The 21,327-nt window shown below is 35.0% G+C and overlaps 10 protein-coding genes across 10 annotated transcripts; 7 read left to right on the top strand and 3 right to left on the bottom strand.

Moving 5' to 3' along the window:
- On the top strand, positions 309-1,053 carry BMR1_02g03745 (conserved Plasmodium protein, unknown function; the record flags this gene model as incomplete). Its single annotated transcript, XM_012793054.1, has 2 exons — positions 309-480; positions 503-1,053. 2 exons carry the CDS (start codon positions 309-311, stop codon positions 1,051-1,053), a joined length of 723 nt encoding a protein of 240 aa, XP_012648508.1.
- Positions 1,295-1,830, top strand: BMR1_02g03750 (hypothetical protein; the record flags this gene model as incomplete). Its single annotated transcript, XM_021481722.1, has 4 exons — positions 1,295-1,355; positions 1,377-1,471; positions 1,492-1,692; positions 1,714-1,830. 4 exons carry the CDS (start codon positions 1,295-1,297, stop codon positions 1,828-1,830), a joined length of 474 nt encoding a protein of 157 aa, XP_021338329.1.
- BMR1_02g03755 (hypothetical protein) lies at positions 2,087-8,425 on the bottom strand (the record flags this gene model as incomplete). Its single annotated transcript, XM_012793056.1, has 1 exon — positions 2,087-8,425. One exon carries the CDS (start codon positions 8,423-8,425, stop codon positions 2,087-2,089), a length of 6,339 nt encoding a protein of 2,112 aa, XP_012648510.1.
- BMR1_02g03760 (conserved Plasmodium protein, unknown function) lies at positions 8,618-11,342 on the top strand (the record flags this gene model as incomplete). The annotated part of the gene is made up of 3 exons (XM_012793057.1): positions 8,618-10,102; positions 10,123-10,776; positions 10,797-11,342. The coding sequence occupies 3 exons, from the start codon at positions 8,618-8,620 to the stop codon at positions 11,340-11,342; spliced, it is 2,685 nt and encodes an 894-aa protein (XP_012648511.1).
- Positions 11,343-11,369: 27 nt separating this feature from the next.
- BMR1_02g03765 (phosphatidylinositol glycan, class M) lies at positions 11,370-12,878 on the bottom strand (the record flags this gene model as incomplete). Its single annotated transcript, XM_021481723.1, has 10 exons — positions 11,370-11,672; positions 11,693-11,734; positions 11,755-11,847; positions 11,869-11,986; positions 12,007-12,173; positions 12,194-12,278; positions 12,300-12,481; positions 12,502-12,595; positions 12,618-12,729; positions 12,776-12,878. The coding sequence occupies 10 exons, from the start codon at positions 12,876-12,878 to the stop codon at positions 11,370-11,372; spliced, it is 1,299 nt and encodes a 432-aa protein (XP_021338330.1).
- BMR1_02g03770 (conserved Plasmodium protein, unknown function) lies at positions 13,809-15,032 on the top strand (the record flags this gene model as incomplete). Its single annotated transcript, XM_012793059.1, has 1 exon — positions 13,809-15,032. The coding sequence occupies one exon, from the start codon at positions 13,809-13,811 to the stop codon at positions 15,030-15,032; it is 1,224 nt and encodes a 407-aa protein (XP_012648513.1).
- BMR1_02g03780 (hypothetical protein) lies at positions 15,466-16,510 on the top strand (the record flags this gene model as incomplete). Its single annotated transcript, XM_021481725.1, has 3 exons — positions 15,466-15,537; positions 15,558-15,966; positions 15,987-16,510. 3 exons carry the CDS (start codon positions 15,466-15,468, stop codon positions 16,508-16,510), a joined length of 1,005 nt encoding a protein of 334 aa, XP_021338331.1.
- On the top strand, positions 16,836-19,115 carry BMR1_02g03785 (conserved Plasmodium protein, unknown function; the record flags this gene model as incomplete). Its single annotated transcript, XM_021481726.1, has 6 exons — positions 16,836-17,301; positions 17,323-17,819; positions 17,840-17,975; positions 18,058-18,121; positions 18,142-18,214; positions 18,708-19,115. 6 exons carry the CDS (start codon positions 16,836-16,838, stop codon positions 19,113-19,115), a joined length of 1,644 nt encoding a protein of 547 aa, XP_021338332.1.
- On the top strand, positions 19,840-20,934 carry BMR1_02g03786 (conserved Plasmodium protein, unknown function; the record flags this gene model as incomplete). Its single annotated transcript, XM_021481727.1, has 7 exons — positions 19,840-19,900; positions 19,944-20,193; positions 20,214-20,300; positions 20,322-20,408; positions 20,429-20,639; positions 20,660-20,821; positions 20,842-20,934. 7 exons carry the CDS (start codon positions 19,840-19,842, stop codon positions 20,932-20,934), a joined length of 951 nt encoding a protein of 316 aa, XP_021338333.1.
- Positions 20,935-20,965: 31 nt separating this feature from the next.
- Positions 20,966-21,324, bottom strand: BMR1_02g03800 (DNA-directed RNA polymerase III subunit C11; the record flags this gene model as incomplete). The annotated part of the gene is made up of 2 exons (XM_012793065.1): positions 20,966-21,087; positions 21,108-21,324. 2 exons carry the CDS (start codon positions 21,322-21,324, stop codon positions 20,966-20,968), a joined length of 339 nt encoding a protein of 112 aa, XP_012648519.1.
- Between the last annotated feature and the right edge of the window lie 3 nt (positions 21,325-21,327).

Below are 21,327 nucleotides of genomic sequence, written 5' to 3' on the forward strand. Positions count from 1 at the left end.
CTATTTAGCAATTTAAATATTAGACAGCTGAACAATATAATAAATATTCTAAAAACGAATGCGAATATTCAATCAACGCGGCAAAATTATACATTGTACAGCCTTTATTATATAATAACAGTTGATCAAATTAATTAAAATGATATTGGCGTTGGATAGTTAGAGTGGCAAAGTTTACAATTGAAAATGTTGACACGCAAAATCATAATACCCTTCACACAATTATAGCATTAATTGTATGAAGGTCATGTTTTTGAAAATCAAAAACTAAACCAATTTTAATTACACTGGTATTGGGCATTGAATGTATGTTCACGTCAACCCGTGTATGGCTAGCCAAAGCGAAGAAGAAAGTTCAACAGAATAAATCCAAGCCAAAAGAGTTAATTGAAGAGTCACTAGACCCGCATTTGGCACCGCCAAAAGATCTTAGGGCACCTCTTCCGATCCCCAAACCCAGGAAGGTTATAGGTTTCCGTGGTATTTATATAATTTGACACAGGAAATCACAACCACGGTAGGACATTATATGATCCTGTATACAAAACAAACAAGACGCCCGCTAGATTAATACCTAAATACCCGAACGACTGGAGGAATGGAGGGAGATTTTTACTAACAGCAGCACTGGCTAGATTGGAAGGACAAAGGGTGTTAAAACATCAGGAAGCAATCAGATCTCAAAGTACTGGATTTTGTGGAGAAAGATGTGCAGCAATTTGTAGACATTCTCCCTATCGCTGTTTATGTTTCTGGCGCCAAAACCAAGCGTTTACACATGCTAACAATTTGGACAACTTGTTGATATCATACAAAGGGTTAATTGACACCAACAAGCCCTTATTCACTATTTTAAAACCTGTATCCATGCGTAATATCGATTGTGGAGTTACTAGCGACAGACCTATATATACTAGACTGAAATACCCAAGTGTTGAAAAGCCGGCGTTGCAGCAGCATAAATACATATTGCCTTATAGCTGCACTAGCGAGTACTACGATGATTCAGACTCGGACGTTGAGTTTACAGCAGATAGTACATCGTGTTTGTAAACCTCATTTTAAATGGGGTTCACACGATCCTCGTTTGTTCAACCTACATACCAAAATCATCGCCAATATCCTAAATTGTCATCTTGTGCAGCAAATAAGCACTAGCTGCTCATTGTTTTCACTTCTTTCCCACAGTTTACAGAAAAAATATTATTCCACAAAAGACGAAAATGTCGAAATATTCGATCTTTCCAAGTTTCTCAAAAACATAGAAAATATCACTAAACAGACACTAGAAGATATGAAAAAGGTTGGACCTGAAAGATCAGATTCACTTTACACTGCTACTCTCAAAATTTCAGGTAATTAACCTTTTTATAAAGGCAAAGAACACATGCTGAGTGAACTGGCTCAAATTGTTACAAAAACACCAACACTAGCCCATTTACACGTATTCGATCAGACACAAACACTGCATGTAATGTCCAAATCAAATAGATCTTACAGGCAATACAAGCTGTAAATAGTACGTGGAGTGGGGAAATTTCGGGTAGCTCCAAAATCATTCTCAAAATTCCAAAACACCAGAGTGGCCACAAAGTCAAAGAATTGATTGATAATGTGCGAAAAATACATCAAAATGGAGCCAATCGCATAGATTTGGTTCGTAAAAGGGGCCAAAATCATATAGATAAAGTGGTGAGATAATTAATGACATAGCGCGCTGATCCGAAATGGCATAAACACAATTCGGCCATTCTGAAAAATGCCGCCGAAAAAGCTACCTCGTCTCTTACCAAATTATCAAAGGAATTGGTTAAGAATTTTATTGGTTAATTGACAAACTAAAAGAGTAAATTATAATACTTTTTGTAATACATGCCACTTTAGCCGTTTGCGTAGTTTGTGACTTTGATTTGAAACAAACACAGTTTATATGCCATTCATTTATCAGTAGCGATTGATCTATACGCAGGTTCGAGACCCAAATGTTACTAAGACAAAGCTGGCCCTTGGAACAAACTAACTATACTACAGGGTTACTACAAAAAATTTATTGCATAATCGTATATGTGCATCCCATTTTACTCTATTACTCGTCTATCTCAATTTGGTTGCATCTATAACAAAAGGACTCGAGTCTCTTGCCTAGCCTTTTAGCCAAGCTGGCCACTTGGTAATCTCCGTCGAACTCAAGGTCCTTAACAATAACAGTCAACTCCCTACCGCTAGACCCCAGCCTATCCACCAGATAAGCGTCGTAACAATCGTCCCTTGTATCAATCTTGGACCATATGTTGAACAAAGATGACAATAAGGTTTTCTTGAAAAATGTACTGCCAAGGGATAGCTGTTTGACCAATCCCTTGCATGCAATTTCATAGTTGTCATCGCTGAGCACAGCCACCAAAATTGTTTCTATAATTTTTTGCCACAAACAAATGTATTTACCGGGATATTTATCTAGCTTTTCCTCCTTTTCCCTTTTCCTCTTTCCATTCGATATTGTACGGTCGTCATCCCATGCATTGCAGCCAGTATACACCGCTTCAATAGCACAGATTGAAAGAGCCAGGGATTCAACCAAATCTGACATGAGCTGTACCGATATAATATACTCCTTCATTGCAGCCAAGATTGTCAACGACAATGTAACATTTGTAAAGTATAAATTCTTTTGGATATCACAATTTTGTAGAACATCTAGACTAATTGAGGCAAATGAAACGTTTACAATGGGCAAAACTGTAGGTAACAACATGGTATCCACCTTAGGAACATGTTTAAATTGGCACAAAATATTGCCAACCAGGTATAGGTACAAGTGGTGATATCTCACTGCCTGTGGGGATTTCGCGTTACAGATACTTCTAAACGTTTGGAGAAAGCTTGTCATCTCAAATAAAGTAGTTTTTCCAAACCAGCTTGTTAGTAATTTCCCCATATGAAAATGAAATCTTGAGAAAGTATCATCGTTTTCCTCCACCTTATTGATGTAGTCTGCCAATGTTATTGAGTCAATGTTGGGATAATTGGCAATTGTCTCAAATTGAGAGCATTTTGTGATTAATTTAATAATCATTTGGGTAATTTTTCGGTTTTGAACCGTGATTTCGCCCTGAAAATGCTGTACATAAAATTCCATTAAATTAAAGCCGCAGATACAATTATCAACTGTATCACAGGAGAATTTGACGTAACTGTCACATATTAACTTGGTCAAATGAGGAAATGAAAGGGACTTTGCCAATGATATTAATATCTTAGTCCTAATTGCCACCTGCTCTGTTCCAAGTGATAAATAAAACAGGTCGTCAGAAACATCGCTCGTAATTTTAACAAAAGCTGACAATGTTGCTATAGTCGTACATATCATCACATCTACCAATACATTCTTCTCACTGGCGGTGAAGGATTTGTTAAATATAATCAGCGCCTTTATCATTCCCAACCCCAATTCTCCAAGTACAGCTTCCACATTGGGAATTGATGTAGATAAATTTACCAACTTACACAATAAATAAATGTCCTGCTTTGGTAAATTTTGGGTAGTTTCATTCTCAGTAGATACCAAAGGATACACAATTGTACGCAACACTTTAGAATCAGAACACTTCACCCTAACCAGAAAGATAAAAGATTTGAGTATTACATGAGGGTTAAACTTGTAAAGTTTGGATAAAATACAGGCTATTTTGTAGTACAAAATTGAAACCTCGAGCCCTTTCAAACTATCAGAAATCACCCCATTTACAATGTCCCGATTGAAAATGTTTGTCAATAATTTGAACAATTCCATTAACACTGGGATATCCTCCTGGCTGCTAGTAACAGTTATTTGCTCGTTTGGACTGTAATAGTATGGGTAATCCAATATTGCCAGTATCAGGTGCGGTGTATTTAACAGGAGGTGAGTTTTTGAAAATAACAACTTCACCGATCGCTTAATAGAGGGATACTCGCACTTTGTCAATAATGTAAGCAAATTGTGTAAAATGTCCCCAATAAGTCTAATCTTTTTGTATTCATGTGTATCCTTCTCAGATTGAACAGCTGTTGTAATTTGTAAGACCCCTGATTCAGATTCCATAGACACTAATTCGGCTAAAATTTCCAGTTTTGGCTGTAATTCGGTAGTTATTCCACTGTTTAGCATGGAAGACATGGACAAAATCACCTTCACCTTGTCTAGATCCACCAATGACTCGTAAAATTTACGGTCAATTCTCCCACTGCGTAAAATTTCTGCAGAGTAAATATAGTAGTCAATAGGGGCAAATTCGCTACCAGTTGATAGTAATATGCCTGTGGAGTAGTTGTTCCAGACAATAGCTGCAGTTTTAGTGGTTTCCAATCTTCTAGAGCCGGAAGCATTCTTATAAGTATCAACTCCAGTCAAACCAACAAGGGCGGTCTTTATCAGATGTGAAATCAAAGCATTTAATCCCTCAAATACTGGATTTGACAGCTTCTTCATCTCATCCAATATCAAACTAGATACCTCAGGGCAAACCTTGGCAAACCCTCTGCACAAATTGATAAAAGTAATTGACGTTTCGGTGCAATATTTGTGAGAGTCTCCCCACCAGCCATCAATTCCCATTTTAATCAGCTGAATTCCCACACTTGGAGTGTGGTCTAGATATTTCCCTGCAATTTTACAAGCAGAAAGGAACAACGCCACTTTCAAATCACCAGTATGTAACTCAATTTTTGCGATGATATCCGGCAACAATTTTGCCGATGGCAAGTGATCTGACATGATGACCAACACATTTGCCACTTGGTACGACCGTCTACCATCATCTTTAATTAAATTTAGCAGATATTTGAACGTTTTGCTCATATTAATGGCCAAACTTTCTTGTTGAAAAATTCCGCTCAAGTAGACATTTTCGCCCAATAAAAGAATAATTTCACCAAGCAACTGATCATCCAAATACTGTAGCATATTCAACTTAAGAGCCAAGTGAAGTGAGTAAATTAATAACTTTTTGGCCATCTCCCTCCAAAATTCATTAACCCCATCATTGGTAGAGTTAACAGAAGATAATGGTAAAATAATGCTCCTGACGTAATTATTTGAAAACTTTTTATCCCTTACCTTCTCATTTGTAACAAAAGTAATAATCCTTAATACATTTAACATAATCCCCATGCCCCTTGCATCTATTCTATTACTGGAATTGCCTATATCGCAAAACAGTTGAAAAGTGCTAGTGTAAGTAAATTTGTTCAACCCAATCATCGTGTATAGTGGCTTGGAATGACGTAATATGTTTATAGGCAAAAAATGGGATAAAAAAATAACTGACTGTGCCACCTTCTGATATTTAGATAATAATGTTTTGAGCATTACTAAAAAATTCGCAAATATGCTTGTGTCGCTTTTATCGCTTAAAAAATCAGACACAAAGTTATTTATGTCGGATTTTGGTATGTTAAAGTTACATTTCAGTGGATCTGAAACCAGAAATCCATCAGACACAAACGATTTCATTGTACTAACAATGTCGAAATTACACTTGTTCTCAATTACCGACCTGATAAACCCAATCGTAGGCTCAATGTACTCATGTTTGATAATTAACGGGGCTAGATAAATCAGTAAAATCAACATGGCAGTTGACGAATCTTTCTTTGTCATGTTGAGAAATTTCAGCAACCTTTTGTACAATTTCACAGAAGATACATCTGAACGTCTCAGTCTAAACCCAGGACAATTAATACACTGTATAATATTCTTACCTTCTAAACCCTCCAAATCAGACGTATCACAACTTTTCTCACCCAAAAATTCAGCCAGATCACTTGCAAATGATTCCCCCTCCAAACCCTGATAACAATTACAAATTGAAAGGTTGACGGAGTCATTTGAACCCTTATAAACTGTTTGGCTCACCAAACCCAATTTAAGGCGGCAATTTATGAGATTGAGCGAGTATACAGTGGTATTGTGTGAGGTTTGGATTGATTTGCAGAGTGCCCGATATAAAATATCGTTGGTACAACCTATTACCAGTATGTTATAAATAACCCAATCTTGAAACTCCGTCAATGAATTGCGGCTTGCGTGTGGTTTTGTAAGTGCTAATAATTGTATTGAAAATGAATGGAATGAATTTGCCAACGTAGATATGAGGGGAATCTTGTCAACGTGTTTTGTGGAAGATATTTTAGCCAATTCCATCGCCTTATCTAGTGATTGTATCAACGCAGTCATGACAGTAATGATTTTACCAGCATTATTTACACAACTATCAGCGCATAAATAATCCAAGTACTCCATCAGAATATGAATCGACAGTATTGGCCTAGAGGCATCAGAATCTGGAGGACTTATCACATCTGCGATATATTGAGTTGACATTTCAGCCCAGTTGTAGCAACAATTTATGGAATTGAGTGTCAAACAGCTAGATGTTATATATGTTTTTAGCCTGCCATTGAGATTATTATTTTGGGCCAATTTGGTCAAGAAAAAGGATATGGGACCCAAAACATGGCTGAGCCCTGGATAATCTCCTCCAATCTGGGTAATTATATCTATGCAAGTAAACAAATCCTTAGACGACTCCAAATTATTCAAACAATATTCTAAGAATGTATAATCATTTGTAAATAACTGATCTTTGTCTACTCTTACCAATCCGTCGCATAGACACTCAATAATTGAGTTATCTACTTCGCACATTATATCCCTTATTAGTTGGTATATGATGGGCAAAAAATCACCTTTGCATTGCATTCTTGAAACAAATTGCCAAAGATTTGTATTGTTCAATATTTGGCTACGGTAATTTGGTAGCAATGATACTAGTTTGCTTGCCAATAGTGAAAGTTTGTCATTTTCAGTGTTTGATTGGCTCCAATGTTGAAATCGTTCCAGAGACAATTTAACTATGTTCAGTGCTATATCATGCTCAAAAATTGCGATATTGCTAATATATTGTATAGAACTGTCCAATTCTAGAGCCGGATCAACTTCATTTGGTTCCGTGGTAGCCATCTTTAAAAAATTCATAAAATGCTCATTAGCGTTAATTGGAGACCTAATTAGAATACTATATAGCCTGGGAAAAGTGTTTGATATATTTTTCAGCAGTTTGTATAAAAGTGACAACTGATACTTATACAGGGCAAAAAAATCCAACCTACCGTCAATCTGAATGCAAAGATTTTCATTGACAATAGTGCAAATGTTTTCTAACTTGTTTAAAATTGTTAAAACGATAGAACTAGCCAATTGATTTGTGGAGTTTGAATTGCATTGATTGAGATGGCTTATCAGGTTTAACAATACTTGTACATATTGGCCAATCATAGAATCGTCATATTGAGTCTCATCTAGAATTGTAGTTGTTATTAGTTCACAAAACCTGAAAGGTTCAATTTCTGCCTCTATCAGTTCCCCGAGACAAACAAACAATTCTCGTTGATATTCATGATTTGTGGCTATTAAATTAATCCACTTAATGGGCAATTTGCCTATCTTGTTTTGGTGCTTCAACGATGTGGATATTAATAGTATTATCTCTTTCAAATTGCTGCAATTAGCAGCATTGCCAGCTCCATCAAATGCCGGTTTGACCAATGAGTGGATTATATCGTTCTGTATTTCAATTGATAAATTAATTTTGAAAAATAAGGCTGATATGCCACAAAGATAAGTGTTGTAATAATTCCTTTTCTTCGGAAACTTGAGCGCTTCCATAGCATTGACGACAAAGTATCTTAATTGGTTATCACGAATTCCTCCTGGCTGATTAAATAGTTCAATTTGTATTGAATTATAGAATGCCATTAATTCTGAATTCTGCTCATCCCTATCCATTTCAATGCACAACCTCCTCGCTAGAAGAGACAATTGCTGGTAATTGTTAAAGTGCTTAATTGTAACACTTGTGATGTATTCCCGCGATGGATTAATACTTGTTTTATAGGCCCTGAAAGTTGAATCTTTGCTAAAACTTAGATGTGGTATCAGGTCTAGGTAAAAGCTGGACAAGTGCCTTGGTAGTATGTACAAGAGCAAATTGGTCGAGTATCGGATACTGGCCTGGTAAGAAAAGATTAGATACCAGACCAAAGTTTGCACATCCTTTTTCATGTTATAGGGAAGAGATAAGTCTAGAAACAGAGTAACTAAATTGTCCAACTGGGCCAGCTGCTGCTGGTCCATAAAATCTATATTTGTTGGCAATGTAGTGTCATGGATTTCATCAGATTTATGTGATGAACTGTTAAATGATACTTCATTTGGGGTTTCAAATAATTGGCTGCATTTATCAAACTGTATATCAAATTGTTTAACATTAGCCCAGCAATTAGGAATTAGCGATTGCAATTCCTTAAAGTGGTATCGGTTGATTGACACTCGGGACCTTTGCTGCCGGAGGAGCTCTAACTGCTGGGAAACGTTGCAAGTCATCACTAAAAATTACTGTGACAAAATGGCATCATCAGATTCAGTAATTTTTGCATTAACAAATTAATTCTACATTAAAACCCTACAGTTATACGCTATACCCCTGCTAAGGTTATGTGGCAGAAGGCAACAGTATGGACATATAACGCACTCCGGCTAATAGTTAAGTGTGGGAACTAACAAAATAAATGAAAAATGCCTTGGAGTGGAGTACCAATTACTATTTGTACGCCAAAATCACTTCCTAGTGATTACTTCAAAAAAAGTATTCAAGGTGGAATCAAAAACACTTTCGATTCCTCAGTATCCCTGGATAACTTTGACAAACTGTTTCAATCAAGAACTTACTTGTCAAAACAATCCGAGATTAGGGAGATTGACGGTAAATCCGACAGTTTCCACTACTGGAAAATTGTAGAACAGGTTACTAGCTTTGTCAAGGATAAGCACTCTTATCGAGTCTCACTTGTCACATTTGAGTATGGCAATGTTAACCTTTCAAACCAAAAATTGGTGGAGGATAGTAACTCAAAAATATTTTTTCAGATTCAAATTACAAATTATGATGTAGTAAAACATGGCTATTTTACTGAGATACATCTTAACATAGATAAAACTTGTATCGCATTAGTTTCACAATCTTCGTGTTGCGTTTGTCATCTACCTAATTTGGAAAATGAGATTACTACAAAGATAAATAGTAAAAAATTCGGTCCAGTTTGCATTGTACCAAATGCATATACTGGATATTTGTTGCACGATGTACATTTAAATGAATCAAACAATTTTTATACTATGGATGAAAGGGATTTGTACTACAAAACCTCTTCACATATTGTGAAAGTTAAATGGCATCACAATTTCAACAACTTTATATGCATTTTAGAAAAGAATTCAAATAATAGACACTTTGACTTCCAAACATATTTCCGCATATACAACATAAGTAAAAATATTGATGTACCGGTTTATAAACTTAAAATTGATTCATCTGCCTGGAAAAACACATTTTGTCGCACTATGGATTACAAAGACTCAGATACCATTCATAACATGTGTTACGGGGACGAGAAAGATTTGTCTTTTGATACAAACGTGAAGCTTGAACATGAGAATTCTGGCAACATTGTAGACTTTACGATTGGCATTCACGATCCAGATAATGTGTGGCAGGAATATACGCTTTATTTGTTGCATGAATATGGGTTTGTATACATTTATACCCCGATCATTTTTTTCGACCTCAATCTCTCGAACGAGGATAGGGTCATGATGATTTCAAACACCACCTACCACCTACTAAACTCAAATTTTATATCGACTGAGAATTTATCGCAGGAACTTTATACTGAGTTGAATCTTTTGCTTTACAGCTCATCAGAATCAATCCACAATCCGAGACTTATTTGTACAACTTTTTCGCAGGGCCATGATATGAATACTTCCTTTGTAATACTTTCTCACTCACCCACGTTTATTTTTGCTATAATAAATTCATTAGGAACTTTGTCAATTTACGCTAGCGACTTTTCACTATTTCCATCGGTGCCAGCTCTTGCCAATTATTGGTCCCAGTCAATCGATTCTGTTTGTATATATACTATCAACTATTCCATCTTAAATCCGGTATTATTTCCCGTCAAAAACAGTCAAGAATCAGTACTTATCTACTCCACTAAGGTATAAATGAATTAATTTAGTCCTATTACTTTCTTATGCTTAACATGAGCACATGTGATGGATCCAAGATCATCTCTAGCAAATATTCTAGTTATATGAAGAATAAGAATTTAGATAATATCGTGGAACTAACCTATGGTGGATGTAATATACTGTTATTCAATGCTTTGATGTCGAAATTGGATCAGGGCTATAGCATATATTCCCACCCGTGCTACATACACACTAGTGACAGATCCGAGATAAGCGTTTTTGTCAACGAATATCCCATAGAATGCAGATTTATGAGACCCTTAGGATTTTGTGCTATCAGACCCGTAATTGAGAAAGGTTGTTCTGATAATAATTTATCCGTAAATTGTATCACCGGTGAGATCCAAAAGTTTCGAAATGAATTTACCGATCTACTAGAAAAAGTACGCAATGAAATGGCCACAAAAAATTCCATGGTCAACAAAACATTCAACATATTAACCTCATTGCAGTCATTGCATCGTACAGTTAACAGATTTAACGAACTTGAGAAATTCTACTCCTTTTTACTGGTTAAGGTTAAGGAAACGCATGAGGATAACATCAAAAATACCCTTGAGTACATTGATTCTTCTGCAACCCATTCTTCTCAAGTAAAATCTATCATACAAGATAGAATTGATAAAATTAAAAAATGTAACGTGAGTAATCGGTGATTTAGGGCATTATTCAGAGTAGATACAAAAATATTAACACTGTTTTCAAAGATTTAGTGGCTAAGAACGAGTGCCAGAATGTTAAGGTGTACTATAATAATTTCATGACTAGAATTGATTGTATAATAGCAGAATTCGTCCATCTATATCTGCAGTACCAATGCATCGAATGCATTAAGCTAAGGGCTCAGATAAACGGTTATGAAACCATAAAGGATAAGCCTGTGCTATCTCGTTTTGGACCATCTGTGGCTACACTAGAGCATTTATTAACGTCTGGTTCTTATTCCAGCACCTCTGCGAGTTTACTTAAATCTTTCCCCCGTTCCTTATCACGCGATCCCCCAAGATCAACAATATCCCAACTATCTAGATCCCAAAGATCTCATTCACAGATTTCTAGGAAGGAGGCTATGGATATGAAATTGTCTTGCGAGGATAAGGGTCAGGTATTAAGCTGTGAGAATTGCATAATGTTGAAGGATGCCTTCAAAAAGTACATTGTGCTTATCAAAAACATTAACCGAGGGTTGAACAAAGCCGTGTTCTAACCCGTTGCATCTATTTTAATTAATCAATTAATCGTTCAGTTTTCCCTTTTCAACATTATTTGTGGAATTATTGACAGTGCTGTAATTATTGCAAATCGAGTATATTTTCCATGCTAAATTGAACTGGGAGTATGTGAAGAATATGCTGCTAGCAAATAGATGAATGTAAGTGGAAATCCCCACAAATTCCAGCAAATATGCAAAAAATAACCAGAGTCCCAGTGACAGAATGAAGAGCAGTCCAGAGTAAAAAAGGTTCTTAATGTCGTCCTGAGTAAGTTTTGCCTTTGCTAATGCCAAAGGTAGAAGGGATATCCACCAAATGAAATACTGAATGATTGCTTGATTACTTGGCAAGTGCAAACTTTATTTAACGCGATAAACATTATTGTCTGCGTCAAAATTTGAGTACCTGTAGACACATTGATAAAATTAAATCATCAACAATTAGTCCACAGGTCACAACACATAGTAATTGGAAGAACGGGTAAACAAGAAAGTTTAACTGAATGAAAATTTTAAATACTTTTTGATGTTTATCCACCAGGTGATAGATGTGGTAGAAGTATAAAGATAGGTTATGTCTATGGTCCAATCGTTTAAAGTGGTATAAGTAAGTCTCGTATAAAAATGAGTATCCATAACTAAATTATTTGTGTTTTACGTATTGTAGAATAGCAGTGTCAGATACGTGAGTGTTGTTATTAATGTAACCTGAAATTTTACGTGATTAATATTTAAGTGATAAATCGAATCCCATATTAATGACATACATGAGTTCAATATGTTGTATAGCGAATAATTGCTTCTAATTTTGGCAACAAAATTGTTCTACATCAGTGTCAAATTACCGTGACAGGTATTTTATACAAACTGATAAAGAATGGGATCAGGTATATGACTGGATAGAGTTTGAGATGTATTGCAAAACCCAAACTGTATTAACTAATTTCTTACCAAATTGAGGAAAGTATTGTGCGATTTTTCATGTGGAAATATATGGCAGACATCACAACAAAGCAGATCAAACAGTCTGCATTCCCCCGGGTTGATATTGCAATACTGATTGGATTGAATAGGTAAATAGCAGTCAAGATTCTCGACCTACTAAGGGGTACTTTTGAGAACTTGAGTATTTTCTATTTAAACAAATTATTACGTGAACAAAGTAACCAGTTAAAATGTCGAAAATTGAGAACAAAATTTTACCAAAATCCTTGCAAAGTGTGACATTTGGTATTAGTAAGAATGCACTAAATTATGTAATTGGATTACATCAAAGGGGTGTATCTATAAGTTTCCCTTAGGTAAGGGGATTCTCCCTTATAAACAAAAGACGCCGCATCCGTAAACACTTTGTAATCGATATCCGTATATTTTAGTTTGACTATATTAGACAGTAATGGAAAAGTTAGAGATATTTGGAGACTTACACAAGGAATCGTGGATCCTACCATAAGCAACCAACAAAAACCTTAGTACCAAAGCAAGGGCAAAAGTGTGTTCATAAAATAAGCACTTAATCTGGTACAACATACTACAATAATAAACTAGACCAGTACACACTAACTAATTCTATATGCGGTTCGTATTGCTTACATACGTAATATAGTATGGGGTGTCACACTATCAAAAAATGTAATAAATGCAAATTAATACTCATACTTGATAAGACTTTTATGTTTAATTTATTTTGAAAATATAGATTTGACACTAATTAACGCAATAAAAACAACCTAGTGTCATGAGATGTGATAGTCAATGCATATTGAGGAAATTTTGGATGTTGCAAAATTTTCCAGTAGATGACGAAAATTTTGAAATGGAAAAATCAAAAAATATCAATGGCCCAAGCATACCGACAATTCCTTTGAACAATTGCATCAGTTGGAAGTGATTGATAACAGCGTATGTAGTGTTTTCCCCCATTTAAATAATCACTGCATTTAACAGTGAAATAAAATTTACCGACCTTTAACGTTAAACTCAGTATTATCGATAATTCATGCACCATATATCACATTATTCATACAGTTTGTTATATTAACAAAGTTAAGAGCGCCAAATTTACTAGGACTTCCCTCAAAATGTATACTAATCGCCATGATTTCCCACTTATACCTTTAAGATTTGATGGGCAATTTATACGACTTAATTAAGATTGCTAAATATATATAATCGTAATATATCTGCTTTTATATTCTAAAAACACGCAAATAAAAGCACAACCATTGACACAAACCAACCAATTAATTGATTTGCACTAAGGCTTCGCTGACAATCAAGGTCGTTCGTGTTTATATTTCAATATTATGATCCCAAATTATGACAACGTATGAAATATCTGCAATTGATCATCTGTAAAATATTCACTTATTGCGCTTAACAGGAATTTTTAATCTACCGAACACTTACTTATCACAAGCACCGTAACAACTTTCCGAAAATATCGATTTTTGTTTCAAAATGAGGAAAATGGCTAGTACTAAAATCGCATCTGTTCCTAATTACACGATTTCACATAACTTCGCACACAATCACAACAAACATGTTGACGAAAATCTAACCGCTATAAGGCACTTGCCACATTCGATAGGCACAAAACCATTGGAAATCAATACACAATTTTATTCTGACCTTTTTGACGCAAAATATCACAACATAAACGAAGATAATGGGAAATTAAAATCTGCAGCAAGTCCTACAATATTTGCTGATGATAATGAAATGAACCTCATTTCATCCTTCTCTAGTGGAAATTCTTTGGACGAATTCTCGCTTGGTATGATCAAATGGCCCGGTTTAGATGATTCCAACAACTCCTTTGGACCAAAAAGTAATGAAAACCGAGTTTATTACTTTGATGGAGTTGGAAGTGAATACCAAGCTAATTCCAATGGCAATTGGTCGCCATATGGTAACCCAAAAAATTTATTACTCGATGATTTAACATCATTTGGTGATGGAAATCTATCGCCATTTTCTGATACCAATATGAGTAATGCAATCTCTATCAACATATGTGACAATACACATGATTCTAACAACTGTCGACATATGATATCAAATTCCGACTACTTTGAACCTTCAATGTTCTATAGTAACAACAATAACTATGTGAATGCTTGGTCAAATAACAATCTGAGTCTGGATAATGGAACAGAAGCACCACCACTGCCAAATATGTCACAACAGGAAATTGAAAGTAAAGCAAAATTTTCAGCCATCATAGAATCATGTTTCGACCTTTTAAACAAAGGAGACTATATTTCTGGCTCTTTTACGCCTTTAATATCTCAATCAGATATGCACAAGTGTCTCATACATGTTATACAATCGCTATTAGACGCATCTCACGAAATTGACATTATATTCTTATACCAGAAGGTATTTGAGAAGTTCACCCTTGATATTAGTATGTTGGACATTCCCAGTGTTGGATCTTTTTTGCATAATGAAGGATATTGTAAGCCATGTGTTTTTGCCAACAAGAAAACTAAGACATGTGAAAATGGATCCATGTGTTATTTCTGCCACTACGTCCACAAGGACGTGCGCCAAAGAGTCAAAAGTAAGAGAAACAAAAATCCGTCTAAGAAATCAAATTGCAAGACTACAAATGGGTCCAATGCCGCAGTTACACACCCGTTCTGCAATTACTCAGCGAATTGTTGCCAACATAACCACTAATGATTTGACTAACTTGCTTATATTATAGGTCCATCAATGGCTGTAACTTACTGAAACCGACTGGAATAACTCTCCTTTTACAAATCCGAAATGCAGCTAATGCGCTATGACGCATAGCCATTCTTAACCAATCGCAATTCCTAATTATATATATATATATAATTAGTAGGTATTTTTAAATATGTTAATTTTCAGTTTTGCTTATAACTTGTTTGCTGACTAGTTTTTTTATTTGTTATGTTTTATACTCGCAGTTCTGAATCGTTGTTGAGTATTTGATGGTTAAAACGTAGCTTCCGTGAGGATTTACCTATTAAAATATTGGTATTTAATTTGCAAAATTTCATTAAAACACCCTGCAATGAGCGTATACCCTACTGTAGTCATTAGATATTTATTTGGCGCCATATTTGCTACCCTATATCGTAGTGGTATGTGTTTACACCTGTGGCTTTTGGTGTCATTATTTGTGCAAAATATCGCAACATTTTTGATTTATGACGGGGTATGTTCTGGATAACATAGAAATACGGGAAGAATCGTGATTTGCTCTGGGAAACCTGGTTCAATCCTTTTCAGACGGTGCCCAGTCATACCATTTACTTTATGGATAATACTTTTATCGCATATGAACAGTCTACTATCATAGACAGTTTGTTTATAGGTACTTTTCAACTTAGGAAATTGTCAAATGGATCTTATATTGTCGGCAATGTTGTCAATAATACCAAATTAGGAGTAATTGGGCTAGTGTACATGGATGCAAATGAATGTAAGTTACTTGGTTGGCATCAATACAGCGCTGGTTGTTTTTTGGCCCTAAAAAAAGTAGATCCTAACAATTGTACTGACAATACTAGCGACGACTACGATGTCAAGAGCGCTAGCTGTGTTTTGGTTATTAGTTCAGAAAATGTAGAGGATATTTTTACAAGTAAAACGTTAATTATGCAGACAGTAAATACACTATCGTGGGCAGTATAAGTGCGGAAATCCCAATGCAACGACTTGACGTCAGTGCGGTGTCAAAATGTCTATATTTTGTCTCGAGGAACTTTGATGAATCTACAATTTCCAAGCATCAGCATAGATTTAGGGATTATTTTAATTACAAAATTCATAGTTACTCCCTTGTCGACAATAAAATCACCGGTACTCTGACTGCAACATTTACCAGTGCACTTGAATACTTATCAGCTCCTCTTTGGATTATGGCTGACCTTGTGCCTAAATGCTTAACATTAGTTCACTATGATGACAACGGATTTTTAGTGCTTAATATCATAGAATATGAGAATTTTAGGCACCTATCAACAGTCACACTTGGCGGCATTCAGAGTGGTTCTATTATCGAATTTTCAAAGACAGTAAACACCCCAAAAATCGTAGCCATAGGAGATACCCCGCCTTACGAGAAGATAATCATTCTAAATGGGATTACTGGTGAGATCCAAAGGCATGATGTATATCTCTCGTAATAATTAACATATTTATTCGAGGCCAATTTGAATCTAATTAATTTATTTTTATTGATAATAGTATCTAAAAATCGCTTTCATCAATATTGCTAGTTACAAATTTAGTGTTAGTAATTGATTGTTTTAAACTAACTCATAGATAAATTAGACAGTATGATTTGAATAGTGACCAATTGATCGGTGATGTAATCGCTTTGCATCATCAGCCATGATGGAATTTGTTAACTGTAATTATTTAACGATTTGAAACTAATAAATAAGTAGATGCGTGAAATTGATTTTTAAATACAATACTGATGTATATATGGTGCCAAAATAGTGTGAAATGCCACAGTGTCCAGTGACACGAATTGGACATTCTATAGACCATTACAACCTCTTAGTGCAGAGTTATAACGAAGAAATCAATGAAACGTCTGACGAATTATCTGAAGAATCTAATTATCTCACAACTCTAAACAAAATCGATGTTGCCCAACTAAGTTCAGTGATTAGGGGTACGTGGGAGAATAAATATGGCGAGAAGATGATGAATAAGTGGCCCAATTTATGCACTGAACACATAAAGCTTGATTATTCCAAAAGTCGTTTTAACAATCCGTTTATTGAAGAATGTACCACGATTATCAATACACATACCAACAATTTAGATCATCACCTTAAATATATGAAGTTGGATTACATAATCATGTATGGAGGCATAATCTTTGATACTAATAATACATCAATTTCTTCTCCAATATATCAAAATGGTGGTGTATCGCAAACATCCGTCGACACATTTCTTAAAGGTACATCTATCATCCATTTAGCATCAAATTGGACTGCTTGTGACCAATTATTCTTCTGTTCGTTACAAAACTATAGGCAAAGCTGGCAAGCACTGGAATTCGAACACGGTCTTAATGCTAGAGCCTTCCACAGCACATGCGTTATATACGCTCTTCGGGGTATCCCCCTAATCTTTTTATTTGGCGGACTTATTGCGAAGGATAAATTTGCTGATAATAAGTTATACTATATGCAGCTTTTCAATGACCCTAAATCTTTTACTAAGTGGTCTGAATTGCACACAGATAACCCGAAGCCATCGCCAAGATACGGTCACACCCTTAGGTGCGTTACCCATTATTTGGTCTTATTCGGTGGTATTGCAAATAATGAATTATGCAATGATGTGTGGATATTGAATCTTAGGAATATCAGCTTGAGAAATAACAAATGGGAGAAGATATATTTCCCTGGCCTAACTCCTGCTCCAAGATCTTTCCATTCTGCCATTTCAGTGGGGAAAACAAAGTATTCTATGGTATAAGGATAGTTATGTAGTTGATATATGGTGGGATAACTAAGTTAATGAACAAAAATCGGATTTACGCCCTGTGTATTACGATGGATGGAAAGTGGATTTGGAAGATCTTCCCCCTCATAGTCAAGTTTACCCATGATATTCGCGCTTTTCACAGTAAGTCATCAATAAACTTTAAATGTTAATTTAAATTACTTGAATTATGTTTCAAGATATTTTATATAATTTCTTGACTTAGCTATGCACGTTATAGATAACAATGTTGTTATCATTGGGGGGGAAGATTATTCGAGGGAGAGGAGGTTTGTCAATGATCATTCAGTATTGGTTTGCATGTATTAATTTATTGTATGCGTGAGAAGACCTTTTTTTATCGCAATCAAACTATGCCTATGGTCAGTTTTCTCATAATGATATATTAATTCATCTTGATCTCACAAGATACGTACCTCTCTTTATATTTTTAAAATCATTCTTCAGATACAATAATTTTTCAATCCCGCTATCTTAACTGATTATGTGACTATGATATAAACTAATTTTTCATATATGTACATATGAATTTGGTGTTAACAATATTTAAAATACCAGAACTGAAATATTTATGATTTTGTAACGAGTGTAGAAACAATACGACGTTTATTCACATAATATTTATAAGTATAAATTTTCAAATGTTGTATGATTAAAATTTGTATCTCGATTAAAATGCTTTTTATTTCATATTGTTTTTCGAACTAAAAAATATACATTAAGCATGGTATTAATTACTGGAGATTTTTGCACACAATTTCTAAATGTACATGTCGTTTGATCGATTTTCAATCCTAATGAACGGAACAAAAAGTATTTGTATTGTTTAATTTCTTGTATAACCCATTTATGCAGGCTGGTCACGCTTCTTGGGTCACTAACTCGCTAGTCCATTTCTTTGGCGGATTTACCGAAATGGGCATTTCGCCTTTAGGCATAGTGACTTGCAACCCCTTGAGTTATACCACTAACAACATGGCCTTTGTACACTACTTTCGTCTCAATGATGCGGAAGAGGATGAAAACAAGGAAAAGGTTGGGGATAAGGAGTCAGAAAATATATTGGGGAGGATGGTCATCAACAATTCTGATCAAGAAGCAACTCTGGATCCAGTGTTATCTATGCAGATAGCGTACGCAGAGCCTGTATTGACATATATTTCTCGACCCCAGAGGTCAAGTGCCTTCAAAGCTATGCAAGCGATAAAGGAGGATATGGAGGTGCATAAAAGGGCAGAAGATAACAAGGAGCCCATGGCCTAATGCACCTAAATCGACAATTGTAGTTATGTAATAAATTATAACTCTGTGATTTAATTATGTAGTATTATTTGTTTGGCTAAATGTCCCATAATTTTAGTTAACAAATATTAGTCGCTATTGTGTCAACTAAACGTGCATTTATCCAATATGTTAATTAATCCATCACATAGTAATAACCAAATGCATAAATAATAGAATGTAAGTTTTTATAATCCAATTAACATGTCTTTATTTATTTTAAATAAAGACTCATTATAACTACATCAGCGTCATAGCATTGAAAATTGCATAAGTTTGTCCACTAGCCAATGTAATATCCCCTTTTGGAATTTTTTTGTTATTTTTCCAAAAAAAATTATGAGGCAAATTTAAGTCTGACTATTTCCTTAACATGGCCATAACAGGTCTTATTAATGTCACCAATAATAGAATTTACAAATTTAGCATTTACTTGGCATAATATAATTATGTCGATTTTTGTATTAAAACAAATATATAGGTGCATAGATCAAATTAGTCTCAAATATTGGAATTTGGGGATACAGACATAGTCAGATGGCGTAAATGAGCAGTCTGGTTATTGGGCATAATCATTTAAGATATAAAGCAATAGGTAGTATAATTAGATTAATTAAAGTTTATTTTCCCCAATTTAAAAATGAATAACTTGAGTTAATGCGCTAGCACCCAATGTGTATGGGATATTATAAATGTTAGTGAAATTATGTCAGGATTTGTGAACATTCGGCGCAGAATTTCGTCCTTCTATAAGACAATACATCCAGGTAGTGTTGCGTCAATTAATCAACTATTTAAAAAATTACCTAGACACTACGACGAACTTTCCTGAAACTGCCAGAAATATCAATTCTAAATCATTGTGCGAACTCAATTCCTACATCGACATATTTAGACATGGATTTAGATGTGGATTTGTATCTAAAAAGCTTAACTTCTTCAAGCCATACGTAACAGCCACCGGTAAGACACTCGGAAATCGCATACAACCCATCGCAATAACACTACCAAGTATACCCCCCGAGCCAACTGATTTTGATCTAGTAAGGGCGGCAGAAAGGTTATATGCTATGAAATTAGATTAGTTAATAATATAAATACGGCGCTAAATGAGAGATCAGGTCCTTTTAAACCTTTGTGTCAATCGATTGAATTGCCGGAATCACAGTAAATTTGCATTTGATTTAGAAATGATGGTAAACATACAATGTCAAAGTTACTGGAAAATGAAATGATTAATGAAGCAATGTTAGCAACTAATTTTTTAGATAACAAGTAAACATGCTATGACGTAGGTTACTTTATGAAATCAATTTTTTTTTCAATGGAATTAAGCAACAACATTTCAAAAATGATAGTAAACGTAGTTTAATGTTTAAGCGTGCAAAACTTGAGATAAAAAAGCGGGTTTCTCAATTAATAGAAAATGAATATGATTTTTTGAGTGCTGGAATGAATCTAAATTGCCTGTTTCTAAAAAATAAGTTGACGGAAACTGAAAAGGAGGTGCTTCAACAGTTACTTAGATTGCCATGGAGAACATTTCAGGCAAAAATCTGGATGATTGCGACTTGTGGTTACTAAAGAACGTGTGGCATGCTTTACATAATTTGAATCCTAAAATACCCGTTTTGATTGATATAACTGATTCTAGCTATACTTATAGTAGCAAGTATGGATATATACAGGTACACGACCTTGAAATTAGATACCGTGTAATTTCAAATTGATGACACTGATCGAATTCCTAGAACTGAATTTGGATGAAATCGCATTTATTAGAAATAATTTGAAATTTTAAATTTTTACAAAACTGTAAAAACTATTTAAAACTACTCCCTCCACCTCTTCTTGCACTTGGTGCAGGTGTAGAAGTTTGTAGATGGTTCATCTGCCGATCTTATTTGTATGCTGTAAAAGTAGGCCTCGTTATTGTTACACGTTGGACATATTGCTGTGTAAATTAATTCTTACCCATTATCTTAGCCGCCAGATTCTCCAGATTCTCGCTCAGTTGAGATTCGCTTGTTAACTTCTTTTTTAGCTCAGGAAATTCACTAGTGTTGACTATTGCTTTGGTGATAGGGTAGAAATAGCCGCAGTGGGAACATTCAAATCGGGAAGAAATGGCTGCCGAACTTTCGGACTTTTTCAGGAAAAGAATGCTGTGACAAATAGGACAGAATAACATATA

Source organism: Babesia microti, chromosome II (genome assembly GCF_000691945.2).
Source record: "Babesia microti strain RI chromosome II, complete genome".
In the NCBI taxonomy this organism is placed as follows: Eukaryota; Apicomplexa; class Aconoidasida; order Piroplasmida; family Babesiidae; genus Babesia; species Babesia microti.